Consider the following 16,167-nt stretch of genomic DNA (forward strand, 5'->3'; position numbering starts at 1 on the left):
TGTCCAAACTCACGGAATGTGCACCCCTAGCTGTACATGAATGAACCCTAATGCAATGGGTTTTGAGTGGTAATGATGCGCCAGTGTGGATTCACCAGAGATTACTCTGGTGTGGCATGTTAGGAGTGGGCCTGAAAGGCCTGGCCCAGGTGCGCCCTTGGGGTTCTCCAGGCCTTCGGTGGTGGAGTAGGTTTGGTTCCGGCGCGCGCTGGGGTCAGAGGCAGGGGCGGGGAGGGAGCCGGGCTTGCGGCCCCGCCCCCTCCCCGTCACCCCGCCCCCCTCTGCCAGCCCTGGGGCCGCGTCCCAGCGCACCTCTGCAGCCGGCCCGAGCCCAGAGCTCCTGCTCGGAGGTGTCGTTAGCGGGGCCCCAGGGCGCAGCTCAGCTCGGCCTCATGGTGGGATTCGGGGCCAACCAGCGCGGCGGCTTTCGTGCTGGTGGTGCTCCTCGTGGTGATAGTCGTCCTCGCCTTCAACTGCTGGAGCATCTCTTCCCGCCACGTCCAGCTCCAGGAGGAGGTGGCCGAGCTGCAGGCCCAGGTCCAGAGCACCGAGGTGGCCCACAGGCGTCTGGAGAAGCGCAACTCGGATCTCCTGCTCCTGGTGGACGCGCTCAAGAAACAGATCCACCAGAAGGAGGCCGACTGTGACAGCCAGTAGCGGCTGCAGGCCAGGGAGGGCCTGGGAAAGAGCTGCGAGGATGACAAGATTAAACTACAGAACAACGTATCATATCAGATGGCAGACACATCATTTAAAAGAGCAACTTGCTGAGCTTCGCCAGGGGTTTCTTCGACAAGAAGATCAATCAGCTTCAAGACTACAGAAAGAACAACACTTACCTTGTGAAGAGGTTAGAATATGAAAGTTTTCAGTGTGGACAGCAGATCAAGGAATTAAGAGCACCGCATGAAGAAAATATTAAAAAGTTAGCAGATCAGGTTTTGCAAGAACAAAAGCAAGAGGCCCCCAAGGTTCAATCAAATGATGGAAAAGAATTGGGTATAAGCGATCATGTAGTATCTAAAAATATTCCAAAAGTAGATGAGAATGCTGGATAAGAATGAAGAACCCTCAAGTAATCATATTCCACGTGGAAAAGAGCAAATCAAACGAGATGATGATGCAGGGATGCCTGAAGAAAAAGAAAATGACCTAGCTAAAGTTGATGATCTTCCTACCTAAGGAAGCCCCCTGTTTTAGTTTCTCAACACGAAAATCATCAGACAATCTCCCATCTTCCAACTGGACAACCTCTCCCCAAATATAGGTCCAGATTCACATGTAAACCACAATAGCAACCCAGGTACTTCAAAACAGAACCCTTCTGATCCTCTTCAGCATTTAAATCCTGACTCAAACTGGGAGAGTGAACCCAGAATTGAAATGGATACACTAAAGCAAGCCACCAAGGATAGAGTTGGTGATTTCCACAAACTGAAGCAAAATGATGAAGAACGAGAGCTTCAGATGGATCCTGAAGACTATGGAAAGCAGAGTTTCAATGATGCCCTTTAAATCCTAAAGGAAAAATTCACAATACCTAAAGTGCTGTAAAATGAAATCATTTCTACTTTGTCATTTTTCACTTTTGTTGTAAAGATCAGTTGTATCAGTTTTAAAGATACATTGAGGTAGATTGAAGGAAAACCTTTAACGAAGTAATGTACCCATGTACATATGTGAACTTTTTCATATTGTATTATCAAAGCAGACTTTTTTGATTATGATACACTTGAGCCAAAAATGGTTAATCTTTGCATTTAAAGCAAACTAATGTATATTTCACATTTTATTAAGCTTAATTTTTTCCACAAATAGCAAGAGAACATGGTTGTACCGATTATATGTTGCACATAGCATAACCACAGTAAGAGCAGTTATTCAGCTGGAAAGGTTTTATACACTAATGTATTCTTGTGAGCCCAACAGGTGTTCTGTTCTGGCTGCCCTTCATTTCATGCTCTTCCAGGAGTTATGCCTACAATAGTGACATAAATGAAGGGAAATGGTGTCGAACATGTGCAACATGTATACAAAATTACCTTCCTACTCCTATTTTACATGTGCTGATGTGTCTGGGCAGATTAGCTTTCAGTTGAAGACTCATGAAAGTTGAGATAGCCTTCAAAGACATTAATATTTATTTTATTTTTACCTAGTGTTGAATGCATTTTCATTTTTTTCCCATAATACCAGTACTGTTTAACTATAGTCAGCACTGACTAAAGTTTTATTTTCACAGTTTGCACTTGAGAAGATATTCATGATTTAAATCCCAGGTCCTGAAAGGGGCTAAATCTACTTTGTCTTGGATTTTTTTGCTTCTTTGTTTTTTTGGTACCGGGTATCGAACTCAGGACCCTTCACTTGCAAGGCAGGCAGAGGAACCACTGAGCCAAACCCCTGGCCCACTAAATCCACTTTGAAATGAATCTGCAATCAGGATTTCAAAGGCTTCCTGAAGGTTTTAGTGATTTTCTTTGACTATTTTTCAGAAACACTATGGAAGAAATTTTTATTAATGCAAAAATAAGGATAGAAGTACAGTGAAGTAAAGCTGTTTTATAAAAATAGCTTAAAGTTTGTAATAAAAAGGAAACTTTGTAATTACTATATTAGTTAAGATACCATCAATCTCATATTTCTTAGACTAACAAATTATTTTAAATACATTTTGTCTTTTTTGACCCTATTCAATAGAATGTGTAAGCTAGTTAATCCTTGTTTTCTGTTTAAAGCACTTTTACATTTTATCCCATGCCCCCAAAACAAAAGGTGTTGATCATGAAGGGAAATTTAAGGTTGTTAACTCTGTTTTTCAGAAGGACTACTGTTAATTCTCTCTATATATGAAATATTGGGCTGAAAGTATCTCTGAGTGAGGGAGCACTTGCCTACTTGGTTCCCAGCACCACAAAACAGGCAAACAAACATGAACTCCCCCTGCCTCCCACGCCCAGGTTCCAGTCATAATTGAAACTTGTACAAGTTCACTTGCTGAGGTACAAAATTTCTTTGACTTCAGTTTGAAGTTAGTGACCAGAAAAAGATGCAATAACTGACTACAATTTTTCTACATATCAAAGTAATTTATGCCTTCATTATCAGTAGGATAGGCCTACAATGAATAGATATTAACAGTTCACAGAATTTTTAAAGAGTTAAAGGGAAGTGATATACATCCTTTGGGAATTAGCATGGGGAGATAAATCTAAAAATATTTATAGTAATACTTCATATATAATATTCTAAAATCTTTACAAATGAAAACCATAAGATTACTAGCCTCAGTTCCTTTGACATAAAAAGTGGTCACTTGGTTATGTGACAGCTGTTACTTAACAGCAAAATTTCTTCAATTAGCAGCTGAGGCATTTACAGGCTAAAAAAATCTGGGACCAATGGAAAATATTTTTGACTGTATTAACACATTGTAGTGCTATAAAATGCTATGTGAATCTCTTAAAAATCTGACATTCTACAGTCTGTAATAGATGCTGTTTTTATAATGTTTTACTTCTGCCTTAACATTTAGGTTTTTTAATATGTATTTTTGCCCTGAATTACGTGTTAATTTGATGGGAACTCTGCTTTTAAAATCACCACTTACTGGTTCTAATAAATTAAAAATTAAACTTAAAAACAAAGAATGGGGATGTGCAAATGTGGGAAGGACCTGTGTGGGAATCTTTGTACTTGTAGCACAATTTTGCTGTAAGCTAAAATCTGCTCTAAAAAATAAGTCCATTCAAATGCACAAGGCTGTGGGTTCAATCCCCAGCACTGTAAAGATAGTCTATTAAAAATAGTTATGAAAAAAAAATAGTTGTAAACTATATCACTCTAGTTATAACTTTCTTCTTTTTTTTTTTTTGTACCTGGGATTGAACTCAGGACCTTGCCAGGAAGGCGTGGCACCACTGAGCTACATCCCCAGCCCTATAACGTTCTTTTAACTGTTGGTTGTATGACCATCATTTTACATGTGGCCTTACTGTTAAAGTTTGTCTTTTATCCAGTCTGATAAATTGACTTTTAAGTGAAGTACTTATCCCATGTATGTTTAATGATTTTTCTTCTATATTGGGCTTATATCTATAGCTAACTATTCTTTTTTTTTTTTCTACTTGTTCCACTTGTTTTTGTTTTGTTTCTCCCCTTTTTTGCCTGCTTTGGATAAATCTGAATATAATATGTGCAAATTTTTGTTATTCTATTTTTCTTCTCTTGATACTTGTACATTTACCATTTTTTAAGTAATTAGGATTATGGCACACATCATTGATCTGTTATAAAAACATAAATTAGGTGGGGTTTTTTTGGTTCTTTGAGACAGGGTCTTACTATGTAGTTCAGGGTGGCCTTGAACTCACTATGTGGTCCAGGCTGGCCTTGAACTCAAGCAATCCTCTGCCTCAGCCTCCCAAGTGCTGGAATTACAGGCATAAGCCAGCATACCTGGCTCATAAATTAGTTCTTTACTTTCTAAACAATGCAAAGAGTTTTGACCATTTTAACTGCATTAGGCTCTACCCACTCTTTGTGTTGCTATGTATAATAATTACATACATTTAATTTTGCATATATGTCTTACTAGTCCTTTTTTTGGGTACCAGGAATCGAACTCAGGACCTTGAGCTTGCCATGCAGGCACAGCACCACTGAGCTACATCCCCAGCCCCAATATTGCATATACGTAAAACTCCAAAAGACATCAGAATTATTTTGTGAAACAATAAATTCATTTCTATTTACCCCCACCCAATTTACTTTTTCCAGTAACAATCTTTAGTTTAGTCCTTCATTTTCAAATTTCTGTCTTGCACCATTATCCTTCCATCTGTAAAGCTTCCTTTAGTAGTTATTTTACTTTAAATCTTCTGGCAACAGGATTCTTCATTGTTTTGTTGTGTTGTGCAGGTGATCAGACCCAGGCTTTGGAGCATGCTAGGTAAGCACACATGGGTACATATGCTGGCGCTTGCTGCTGAATTTATCCACACAAGTTTCAAAACCCCCCATTTGGAGAGCTCTCCAAAAGCACCAGAATGAATCATCCATATCAGCGTGGGACTTGACTGGACTGTGTAAATTCAGGAGTTGATCACTTCTCAGCCTTTTGGCTAAGATCAAATGTAGTAAATTCAGGAGTTGATAATTACCAGTTACTGTCCCAGGGACGCTCTGAGACATTTCTCTGTACTTTGTCATTCTGGTAAGGGAACAAATACTCTCAATGGGTGTGGTAGACTGAAGGAACAGCTCTCTCATGGTGGTACCAAGACACATCATACAGGTGTGCATCATGGTGTCTGAAGTAGACTTTCCCACCCTTTCACTTTGCACTTGGCCACATGGCATATTCTGTCTGGCTATCAGATATCAGCAAATGTATGAGAGCTGGGGTTTGGAATATGCATAAGTGGTGGGACTTGCCCTCTTGCTCTTCTGTCATTGCCATCATTAGAACATGCTCCAGGGTTGCTAAGGTAACATTCATATACAGTAAGGCTCAATACACATTTTACGTGTTTAGTTCTGAGTGTTTACAGGTTATTATACTTGTATGATTACCACCACACACAAGATTTGGAATATTTCCACCACCCTTAAACAATCCCTGGTGCCCTGCTTTCAAGCTCATCCTCTTTGTCACTATAGTTTTGCTTTTTCCAGAATATCACATAGAAAGAACCACACTGTCCAGTCTTTTCTGTCTGGCTTCTTTCACTTAGTGCAATGCTTCTGAAATGCATTCTATCTTTCATGTAACAACAACATGTTCTTTTTTATTGCTTACAGACATACTCAAAAGTGTGCTCCACCAGTCTCCTTAGAAGATCCTAAGGCACCCACATTGATACAATCAAGCTTAACCATTGCATAGAACTTCTAGGAAAATTCTTAGATAAGGACAAATTCAGGTGGTTATATACCTTTTGCCCTTCCCCTTTTCCATTTTTCTAATAAAGAAATAGTGCTGGAGTTAGTTGCTATCCTGAGATTGTGAGGTAACAAGCAGGAGGAACAAAGGTCATACACACAAGGGGGAAAAATAGAAGCAGCATAAGTCTAAATCACTGAGGAGCTGTTGTGTCATTAAGAAAAACCCTTTTTGAGAAAACAATCCAAAAATTAATTTCGAACAAGAAGAGACCCAGAATAGGAAAAACAATTCTAGGTAACAGAGACATGGCAGGGGGTATCACAATCCCCAATCTGCAACTATACTACAAAGCTACTGTGATTAAAAAAAAACAGCATGGTACTGGCAAAGAAACAGACTTGAGGACCAGTGGAACAGATTAGAAGATGCAGAAACAACTCCAGACACACTCAGCCATCTCATCTTCGATAGAGGAGCCAAACACCCTCACTGGAGGAAGGATAGCCTCTTTAATAAATGGTGCTGGAAAAATTGGGCTTCAACTTGGCAAAATTTAAAACTAGACCTATATCTCTCACCATGCACTAAACTAAAATCGAAATGGATGAAAGATCTAAATATTAAAATAGAAACACTGAACTGGCTGGAGCAGAGGTTAGGTAGAACTCTTGAAGACATTGGTGTAGAAAAAGATTTTATGAACAAAACCTCAGTTGCCCGTGAACTAGCACAAACAATCAACAAGTGGGATCTCTTCTTATTAAAAAGCTTCTGCACAGCAAGAGAAACCACCAGCAATGTGAAGAGACAACCCACAATGTGGGAAAAAATCTTCACCTGCTGATCCTCAGACAAAGGTCTACTTACTATCTGGAATCTATAAAGAATTTTAAAAGATCTGACCTCCCAAATTTAAAGACCCAATCCAAAAATGGGCATCTGAAATGAACAGACATTTCTTAGACAAAGAAGTAGAAATAGCAAATAAATACATGAAAAAATGTTCAACATCACTGGCCATTCAAGAGATGCAAATGAAAACAATGCTGAGATTCCACTTCACTCCAGAAAGAATGGCTGCTATCATGAAATCAACCAATAACAAATGCTGGCAGGGCTGTGGGGAAAGAGGAACCCTGCTCCACTGCTGGTGGGAGTGTAGACTGGTGCAACCATTGTGGAAATCAGTATGGAGATACCTCAAAGAACTAGGACTGGAAGTCCCATTTGACCCCACTATTCCCCTGCTGGGTATCTTCCCCAAAGAATTAAAAGAATCATACCACAGTGATATATGTGTGTCCATGTTTATAGCAGCACAATTTGTAATAGCTAAAACTTGGAAACAGTCCATTTGCCCATAAACTGGAGACTGGATAAAGAAAATGTGGTTTTTTAATAAAATGGAGTACTACTCAGCCATAAAAAATGAGAAATTAGAGACATTTATTGCTAAATGGATGCACATTGAGGCAATACTCTTAAGTGAAATAAATAGGACATACATTTATAAATACTGAATAGTTTCTCTAGTGTGAGGAACTGAAAGTGTAAATAAAGACTAAAATGTATAATAGATAATTTGAAATAGGAAGAAAAGGGGCAAAGAGAAAGGGGAAGTGGGGGTAGTAGGGGAAAGGAAAGAAGGGAATGGAATTAATATGAGAAAATGGAAAAACGGAAACGAAGTCTTTGTAAATAGGGGGGGGATGGAGTGGTTGAAGGGAGGGCAGGGGAAGGGGGTAAAAATAGGAACCAAGAGAGATTATGTAAGGGTGCAAATTTCCAATGATGAATGTCATTATATTGTCTACCTAAAATGTACCAATGATTAGCATGAATAATTGATAATGCAAAATAGGAAGAAAAGTTCCAAAGGGGTAGGGGTAGTGGGAGGGGCAGGGGAAAGGAAAGAAAGGAAAGGAAAAATGATGAGAAATGGAAAAAAGGGAAACAAAGTCTTTGTAAACAGGGAAGGGTGGGGTAGGAATGGGGAAAATATAAGAACCAAGATGCATCATGTAAAAGTACAAGTTCCCAATGAGAAATGTAAATGTGTTGCATACCTAAAATGTACCAATAAAAGAATTTAAGTAATAAAAAAAAAGAAAAAGAAAAACCCTTCTTTGCCTCAGCTGCTATGAGAAAGGCTTTTTGTTATTTAAAACCAAACATAATCTCAACAGATACAAGCCTCTCTTTTAAAGGATTGAGCTTGCAGTTTCTAAATCTCAGACCTGTTTTTCTGATCTTCCAGATCAAACACCAAACTCAGTTTTAGAATCTCAATTGGTCTGGGCACCTTTGGCTCAGGGTACCTAAGTGCCAGCTTCTTTTCCTGGCCCAGATGCACTCATCAGTGCATGCCTGGCCCCCACTTTCTTATACTCCCCTGAGGTACTCAGACTCGGGTCCCAGAACCCCCCAGCTACTCACCATGATTCTCTATGCTGCCCTAAAACTGGAAGACTTTCTTTCCTGCTTCAAGTTATCACACGGTCAGCTGACCTAGACTCAGGACTTTTTTTTCATCTTTTCAAAATGGAAATATTTGCTTGTTTTTTTCCCCACAAGTGTGAAGGAAATGTTCCTTATTGGAATTTTCCATCACTGTTCTCTTTTGCGTGCATTTTTTTCATCATAGTACTTATCTTTGTTTTCATAAATAAAATATATGTGTTCTTATTAAAGTAATGTCTGTCTCCCTAACTAGAAAGATGTTAGGTTTCAGAAAGGCAGGGTCAATGCTTGTGTTGTCCCATTTTTACTCCCATCACAAGGAGGTGGTCATGCAGTATTCCTGAATGTTAAGTGAATACACGAATGAAAAAAACTTCCACATTATTTATCAATATCAAGAAGACTCCAAATTCATCAGCTCAGATTAATAACCTTGTTTATGCCATGATCATTTTTGGAAAGTTTTATAAAACCATGAAGCTAAAATATATGTGCTAGCTAATGCATAGATAGCCATTATAAGCAGCTGACAATCATTTTTCATCTTGTGTTAATTTTATGACACCTTCCTCATACCATCTATTATAATCCCTCAGGCAGGAGATCTCATCTCCTGTTTTGTTGAGTAAATAATGGTCAACTACACTGGGCTCTTTCATTGATCTTCTTTTCATTTCAAAATAACTTATTCTCTAGGGATACTTCCTAATCTCTACTTTCAACATGGAAGTCAGAGGTGCCCCTCTTTCCTCAAGGTACTCCGAGATCTTACTTCCCTAATCAACCAGGTCTTCTTATAGCAACTATAATCTCTTTCTTCCTCTTGTATCTGTCTCTTTCCCCTCTGTTCCCAAATACTCATTCAATAAAAGTTTATTAAATGCTTACTAACCACTTTGTACTGTGTTAAATTCTTAGACTATATCAGTGAGCAGATCGTCACAAAACATATATACGGTGGAGAGAGACAGACAATAAACAAAACAAATAGGTAAATTACAGTATTTAAGGGCTAGGAAAAGAAATAAAGAAGGAAAGGAGTATAGGAATTAAGGTGGTGATGGTTTCAATTTTAAATAAGGCAGACAGGAGAGACTTCTCTGTGAAGGTAATAAAGCTTTGACTGAAGTGAGGGCACACAACTTGTGTGCATTCAAGTGTTACATACTACTTGTGCCCCCCCAAATATGTGTGTTGAAATCCCAACCACTAACACCTAAGAATCCAATTGCATTTGGAGATAAGATAATGAAGGGAGTGATAGATTAGAATGAAGCTAATAGTGTGAAGCCCTAATCCAATATGATTGATATCCTTAAATGAAGAGAAAGAGACACCAGGGACATATATAGATTGAGGGATGATCACATGAAGAGGCAAGGGAATGGATCATCTACAGACCAAAGAAGATGTTTTAGCTTTCCTGTTACTGGGACACAATACTTGGTACCCACAATTTAAAGGAGAAAAGGTTTAATTTGGCTCATAGTTTCAAGGGATTCAGTCCATTGGTCATCATCCGGCTCCAAGGCAGAAACATCATGGCCAAAAGGAGGTGACAGAGCAAAGCTGTTTAGAGTCCCCATGGACTGGTACCCATCTGTGGCCTATTAGGAAGCAGGCCACACAGTAGTGAGCTAGCACAAGAAACTTCATCTGCATTTACAGATGCTCCCCATTGATCACATTATTGCCTGAGCTTTGTCTCCTGTCAGGTCAGCAGCAGCATTAGATTCTCACAGAATGAGAACCCTACTATGAACTAAGCATGGGAGGGGTCTTGGTTGCATGTTCCTTATGAGAATCTACTGCCTGATGATTTAAGGTGGAGCTGAGGTGGTGATGCTAATGCTGGTGAGAGGCTGCAAATACAGATTAACATTAGCAGAGAGGTTTGACTGTACAAATACCTTTAGAAATCACTTTCTTTCAGATTCATATCAAAACCCTATCAGTGAGTAGCAAGTCACAATTAAGCTGCATCCGGTAGCAGGCTGCAAGTGGGTTGATACACTTCAATTGTATAGGTGTATCTCGTGGCAAGTGTTAAGTCAGAATCTGACACTTTTTTTTTTTTTACACAAAATTATCCTGTTTAATTGATCCCATACCGTTTTATTCTGACAAAGAGCTTGTGGTTGGGCAAAAAGGGCACTTCTGACTCCAGTTCATGGTGATTTTATAAATTTAGTCACTTGACCAACACAACTATGTCCTGTGAGACCCAAACTCTCATTGTCTGACACTTTTTTTAGACTGTACATGGGATGCCCATTATTTTATTTACCATTTCCATCTTTTCCTCTTTCCTACACTGCACACTTGTCTCAGTCACAGTTTTTGTAAGCCCAGCAGCTAACCCTTGCCAAAGTGAGTAAAAAACAAACATCCCTGGAGAGCTTTTTGAAAAGGGGAAAGACCCAGTGATGAGACACCAGACTGCCAACAAAAAGAAAGCTGCATTTAAAAGAAAATATCAAGAATCCCATTTAAATTTTAGGTTGCAACAGGTGATTCACATTCTCCAAGTCTATTTTGTATATGTCAACCAGCTATCCAGCAAAGCCATGAAACCTTCCAAACTGCTTGGCCACATAGAGACCAAGCACCTTGCATTAAAAGATGAGCCTTTGGAGTTTTTCAAAATAAAAAATACATAGACACACTGAACAGAAACAACTATTGAAGGTCACCACTTCATGAAATGTGTTTGCTCTGCGAGCATCATTCTTAGTGGTTAACTGAACTGCAAAAGCTAAGGAGCCCTTTACTGTTGATGAAAGGTTAATCCTGTTTGCTGCTAAGGACATTTGTTGTGAACTTTTAGAAGAAGGTGCATTTTGAAAAGTGGTACATGTTCCTCTCTTATCTATCACAACTAGATGGACTGATGAAATAGCAGAGAAGGAGACATAATTGTTAGAGAGGATTAATGAATCACCGTGATATGCAATCCAGGTTGAGGAGTCTACTGATAATGACAAGGCAACAGTGCTTGGTTTCATGAGATATATATTTTAGGACGATGCGCATGAAAATATGTTATATGCATGTTTGTTGCCAACAAATAGTATGGCTGCAGAACTATTCAAGTCTCTGAATGATCACACAGTAGGAACAATCAATTGGTCATTTTGTGTCAGTACATGCATGGATGAAGCAGCCACTATGGCTGGATGGCTTTTTGGTTTCACTACTTGGGTCAAGCCATCACTTCTGAACATAAGTTCACACACTGTGTCATCCACAGAGAAATGCTGACTAGTGGAAAAATGTCACCCAAATGTAACAATGTTTTGTAGGATGTGACTAAAATCATAAACCACATTACTGTACATGTCCTTAATTCATGTCTATGCAGTTCTGTGAGGATATGGAGGTAGAGCACATTCATCTCCTCTTATACACAGAAGGGAGATGGCTTTCTAAAGGTAGATTGCTAGCCAGGTTTTTGGGTTATGAGAGTAACTTCAGAGAATTCTTTTTGAAAAACAGTAACCACTGGAAGAACGTTTCAATGACACAAAATGGATTGCAAAACTTGCTTACTCATGTGACATATTCAACCTGCTCAATGAATTCAATCTGTCACTTCAAAGAAGAAAGAAAACTGTGTGTAAGTTGGCAGATAAAGTGGATGCATTCAAAGCCAAACTGGAATTATGTGGACAACAGGTGAACACTGGGATTTTTGACATTTTACATATTAGCAGAGATTTCGAAAGAAAATGAGGCAGGCAGGGCCTTTCTCCCAGCTACTGTATGATCATCTATTTTAGCTTTTGAAAGAGTTTGAGCATTACTTCCCAACTACAAAAGATCCCCACTGGGAAGGAATGGACCTGTGGCCCATTTATGAATAAGCCAGGTGTCTTAGTTACTTTTTCATTGCTGCAACAAAATACCTGATACCCACAAGTTAAAGGAGAAAAGGTTTATTTTAGCTCGTAGTTTGTAGAGGTTTCAGTTTGTAGTTGGCTAGCTCCAAGGCAGAGGAGCATGCCAGAGGAGAAACAGTTCATGACTAGGCACACAGGAAAAAGTGAGCTTTCCTTCTTTTCCTTTTTATTCTGTCCAGGCTACAAGCCTATTGGTTAGTGCCACCCATACCCAGCCCTGTTTAGTAAATCCTTCATCCACACCCAGAATTATGCTAAACCAATCTGTGGACTAATCCAGTATCACATGCATGATACAATCATTCTGCCAAAGCCCCACGTATGGCACAGGAGGCTTTGAGGGGACATCTGGATATAAGCCATAACACCAGGTAAGTGGACTTTGTGCTAGAATAGGCCCACATGCTTGAGAGCACAAATGCCAGTGGCCTTAAAAGTTATGCCTGAGACAACTTCAAATCTCCAGACATTCTGGATTAAAGTCAAGGTGGTATATCCAGATTGCCACAAAAGCACAGAAATCCTGTTTCCATTCCAAACATACTACCTTTGTGAAACAGTTTCCTGTAGTGACAGCAACCAAAAACAGATTATAGAGTAGACTTTGGTGTCAATCTTTTCTATCAGCACTATAAGGAAGTATCTAGCTGCAGGAAAACAAGCTAGGGGGTCCCACTGACTCTGCATTATGGTGAGTTGTATGATTATTTTATTATATAATATAGTGTAATAATAGTAAAGTGCACAGTAAATGAGGTTAAATCATTCAAAAAACATCCCCCACTCCTATCCTGATGTATGAAAAGATTGTCTTCCATGAACCTGGTCCCTGGTGCCAAAAGGTTGGGGACCACTGGCTTAGTTCATGGCAGTGGAGAAGCAGAGCACGGGAACAATGCCAAGAAGGAAGAAGCCATGGACCCTATATAGCATCCAAAGTCACACCTTCATGGCCCACTCAGACACCTAGAAGTGTGCTTTACTAATCCTGAGGCAGCTCCCAAGCCAATCAAGTTGACATGATTAAGCTTAGTCACCACATAAGGACCTCAGAAGAAACAATCCTGCACCAGGGTTGGTGGTACACAGCTATACTCCCAGGTACTCAGAATCTGAGGCAGGGGAATTTTAAGTTTGAGGACAGTCTGGGCAGCATAACTAGATCCTGTCTTAAAATAAAAACTTTTAGAACAAAGGCTGAGAATATAGCTCAGTAGTAGAGCACTTGTCTAGCATGAGCAAGGCCCTGGATTCAGTCCTCTATATAGCCAAAGAAAGGACAACAAAAATTTGCTGACACCTTAATCTTGGACTTTCAGTCTCCAGAACTGTGAGAAGATAAATTTCTCTTGTTAAAGCCATTTAGCCTATGGTATTTGGCAGCCTACTAAATAATACACTGGGGAAATTTTAGGGGCTTGGTCTTCATGCTGAGTGAATCGGAGGACCATTTGAGTGTTATGAACTAACTTATGGGGAAGCACGAAACCCAGTAAAAATGTATTTCATGCAGAAAAGGCTGGATTCTTGAGTCAAATATAACTAAGGTGAAGCCTAGAGATTATCCTTTGAATTCAGCAATAGTGGCTTAAGTAAGAACAGTTCTGGTGGAGTTAAGAGGACAAATGCCTGACTGTAGTGTGCTTGAGAATGGAAAAAGAGGAAATGAAGACAGGGAGTTTACAGTTGATGTCCAAAAGCGCAAAGAAATGTGGTTAGGGCTACAGGGAGAAGTAATTTTGTTTTGTTTTGAGATGGAAGAAAATAGAACGTGACTGCATGCAGATGGAGAATAATGTAGGTATGTACACAAACTGCCAACATCTTAAATCTTCACAGGATTCTGATGAGTCTCATTTTCGATGCTATTCTTCTGAATATACTGCTGAAGGATCCAATTCTTATTTTCCTACTCATTTGCTCAAAAATCTTTAGTGTTCTTAACTGCTGCAAGGAAAGTTCAAATGTCTTAGCTGAAGATTCAAATCTTCTCCACTTTGGCCCTTTGCAATTCATTTTTCTCTTCACTAGAACTCTATAGAGGAATAAAGCATGTCAGACCACAGTCAGAAAGCTTGAATTAAAGTCATGTTTCTATAGTTATGCGACCTTGGACTAATTACAGGTGCACCTGGCCGGCTCCTTCGGGTGGCTTGGGTATCTATAGGTCACGCTATCTCTAAGAGTAGGATCATCTCCTCAACTTGTTTTATCCCTTCCAGCCGCTTCTAGGGATAATATGACTTGTACGGTCACTTCTTTTTTTCTGCTTCGCTTTTACCTTTCCAAATAGACTCTGCTTTAGAATAACCACAAAAGCAGTCCCTTTAAGGTCGGCCTCCTCCCCGCCACTAGGGACTCGCCTCCTGCTCTTCCTTCCCCTGGGGACAGTCCTCTTCGCAGTCAGAATCGGCCACGTAGTAAGTGCAGCTTCCAACCAATCAAGAAGCAGTTAGCACAGATTTATTTTGAAGGGCATTCATTTCGACCAATAACCTTCAAGTCTTCTCCTGAGCCTCATTTTGATGGGCGAGACCAACAGCCGAGATGGCCAATCTGTTTCAGGGAAGGTATTCCGGGAATCGCAGGGCTTACCAATCATGTGAGAAGACTCTTGGGAGGGGCATTCCTCATTGGTTACCGTGTCTGGAAAAGGGCCAGGTTTCATGGAACGAAAATACGATTTGATTGGTAAGTGTGATGTTGTCCACAGAGAAAAGCCCGCCTATCTCAGAGTGGCAGGGCCCGCAGCCAATCCGAGAGAAGATGTACGGGCCGTTTGCTCAATGGGCGATGTCCGCGGGAGGCTGTCACTCAGGTGGTGGTGGCTGAGGCCGGGCTGAGACGTGGCCCGGGGAACGCAACTGGCTGTTTATTCCGTCCGCGCGGCTGCAGGCTCGCTAACGCAACTTTTCCGGGGTCAGAGACTTGCAACGGCGGGAAGAGCGGGCGCCGGGGGCTGAGCCTCCATGCCCGCGCGCGGGGCCGGCCGCTGATGGAGCGCGCCAACCGCCCGGGGCCGCTGGCGCGGGCGCTGCTGATGTTCCAGCTGCTGCTGGGACTCGCGACGGGAACGGTGGCCGCGGGGCGCGCCCGAAACCTCCCAGCCCCGACTGCAGAGGCGGCGTTCGGCCTGGGGGCTGCCGCCGCCCCCACTTCGGCCGCGCGAAGGCCGGCGGCTGGGGCGGTGGCCGCGGCTGAAGTGACGGTGGAGGACGCCGAGGCGCTGCCGGCGGCGTCGGGCGAGCAGGAGACCCGGGGAGCGGACCGCGGCGACGACGACGCCGAGCTGCGGCCGCGCGGCCGGTGAGTGAGGCGCCCCCGGGCCAGGAGTGCCGGGGTCGCGGGTCCTCCCTCTGGTGCCAGGAGACGGGGCGGGGGACCGTGACGCCTTCCCATCCTCCAGCCAGCGACCGGGTTGGGCTTAGCTCCAGAACGCCTGGTCCTGGCTCCCCGGAGAGAGCAGCATCCTCGAATGAGTCGGGGCTGCTTGGAGAACGGAGTGCAGAGGTTTGAAAGAAATGGTACTTTTAGTCCTTCGTTTTTGGGCTTCATTCAACCTGCAGACAACCTTTCTCTCTCTTTTTTTTTTTTTTCCTTTATGTGAATCACCCTATACTTGGGCTGATGTAACAGCAGTTTTGAAAAAGGCCTTTCGAAAGAGATGCATGCCTACGTTTTTTAAACACAACTCTTTAGTGCTCCTGGACGCGGGGAGTGAGCAGTATTTCTCTAATTGAGAGCTGCGAAACACCTGCATCAGAATCACCTGGGGATGCTGGTTAAGGTACAGGTTTCTGGGCTCCACCCTGGCTTTACCGAATTAGACTTCTCTGGATAGGAACCTGGAATCTTCATGTTTAGCAGGCACTCTGGATAATTCAAGAATACTCTGAAGTCTAAGAGCTCTGGTTATAGTGA

General features: G+C 41.5%; 1 protein-coding gene and 1 pseudogene across 1 annotated transcript in view; both read left to right on the forward strand.

The window, feature by feature from the left end:
* The first annotated feature begins 392 nt into the window (after window positions 1–392).
* Window positions 393–1,668, forward strand: LOC101725241 (protein GOLM2 pseudogene; annotated as a pseudogene).
* A 13,344-nt stretch (window positions 1,669–15,012) lies between these two features.
* The window catches only part of Eif2ak3 (eukaryotic translation initiation factor 2 alpha kinase 3), an 84,630-nt gene continuing 83,475 nt past the window's right edge, over window positions 15,013–16,167 (forward strand). The window contains exon 1 of the mRNA XM_004844547.3: window positions 15,013–15,552. Within this exon, the coding sequence (XP_004844604.2) occupies window positions 15,242–15,552 (311 nt within the window). The 5' untranslated portion in view covers window positions 15,013–15,241. The remainder of the gene's footprint in view (window positions 15,553–16,167) is intronic.

This window comes from Heterocephalus glaber, unplaced genomic scaffold, assembly GCF_053883595.1.
Source record: "Heterocephalus glaber isolate CG9 unplaced genomic scaffold, H.glaber_assembly_v1.0 deba00000470, whole genome shotgun sequence".
NCBI classification, from domain to species: domain Eukaryota; kingdom Metazoa; phylum Chordata; class Mammalia; order Rodentia; family Bathyergidae; genus Heterocephalus; species Heterocephalus glaber.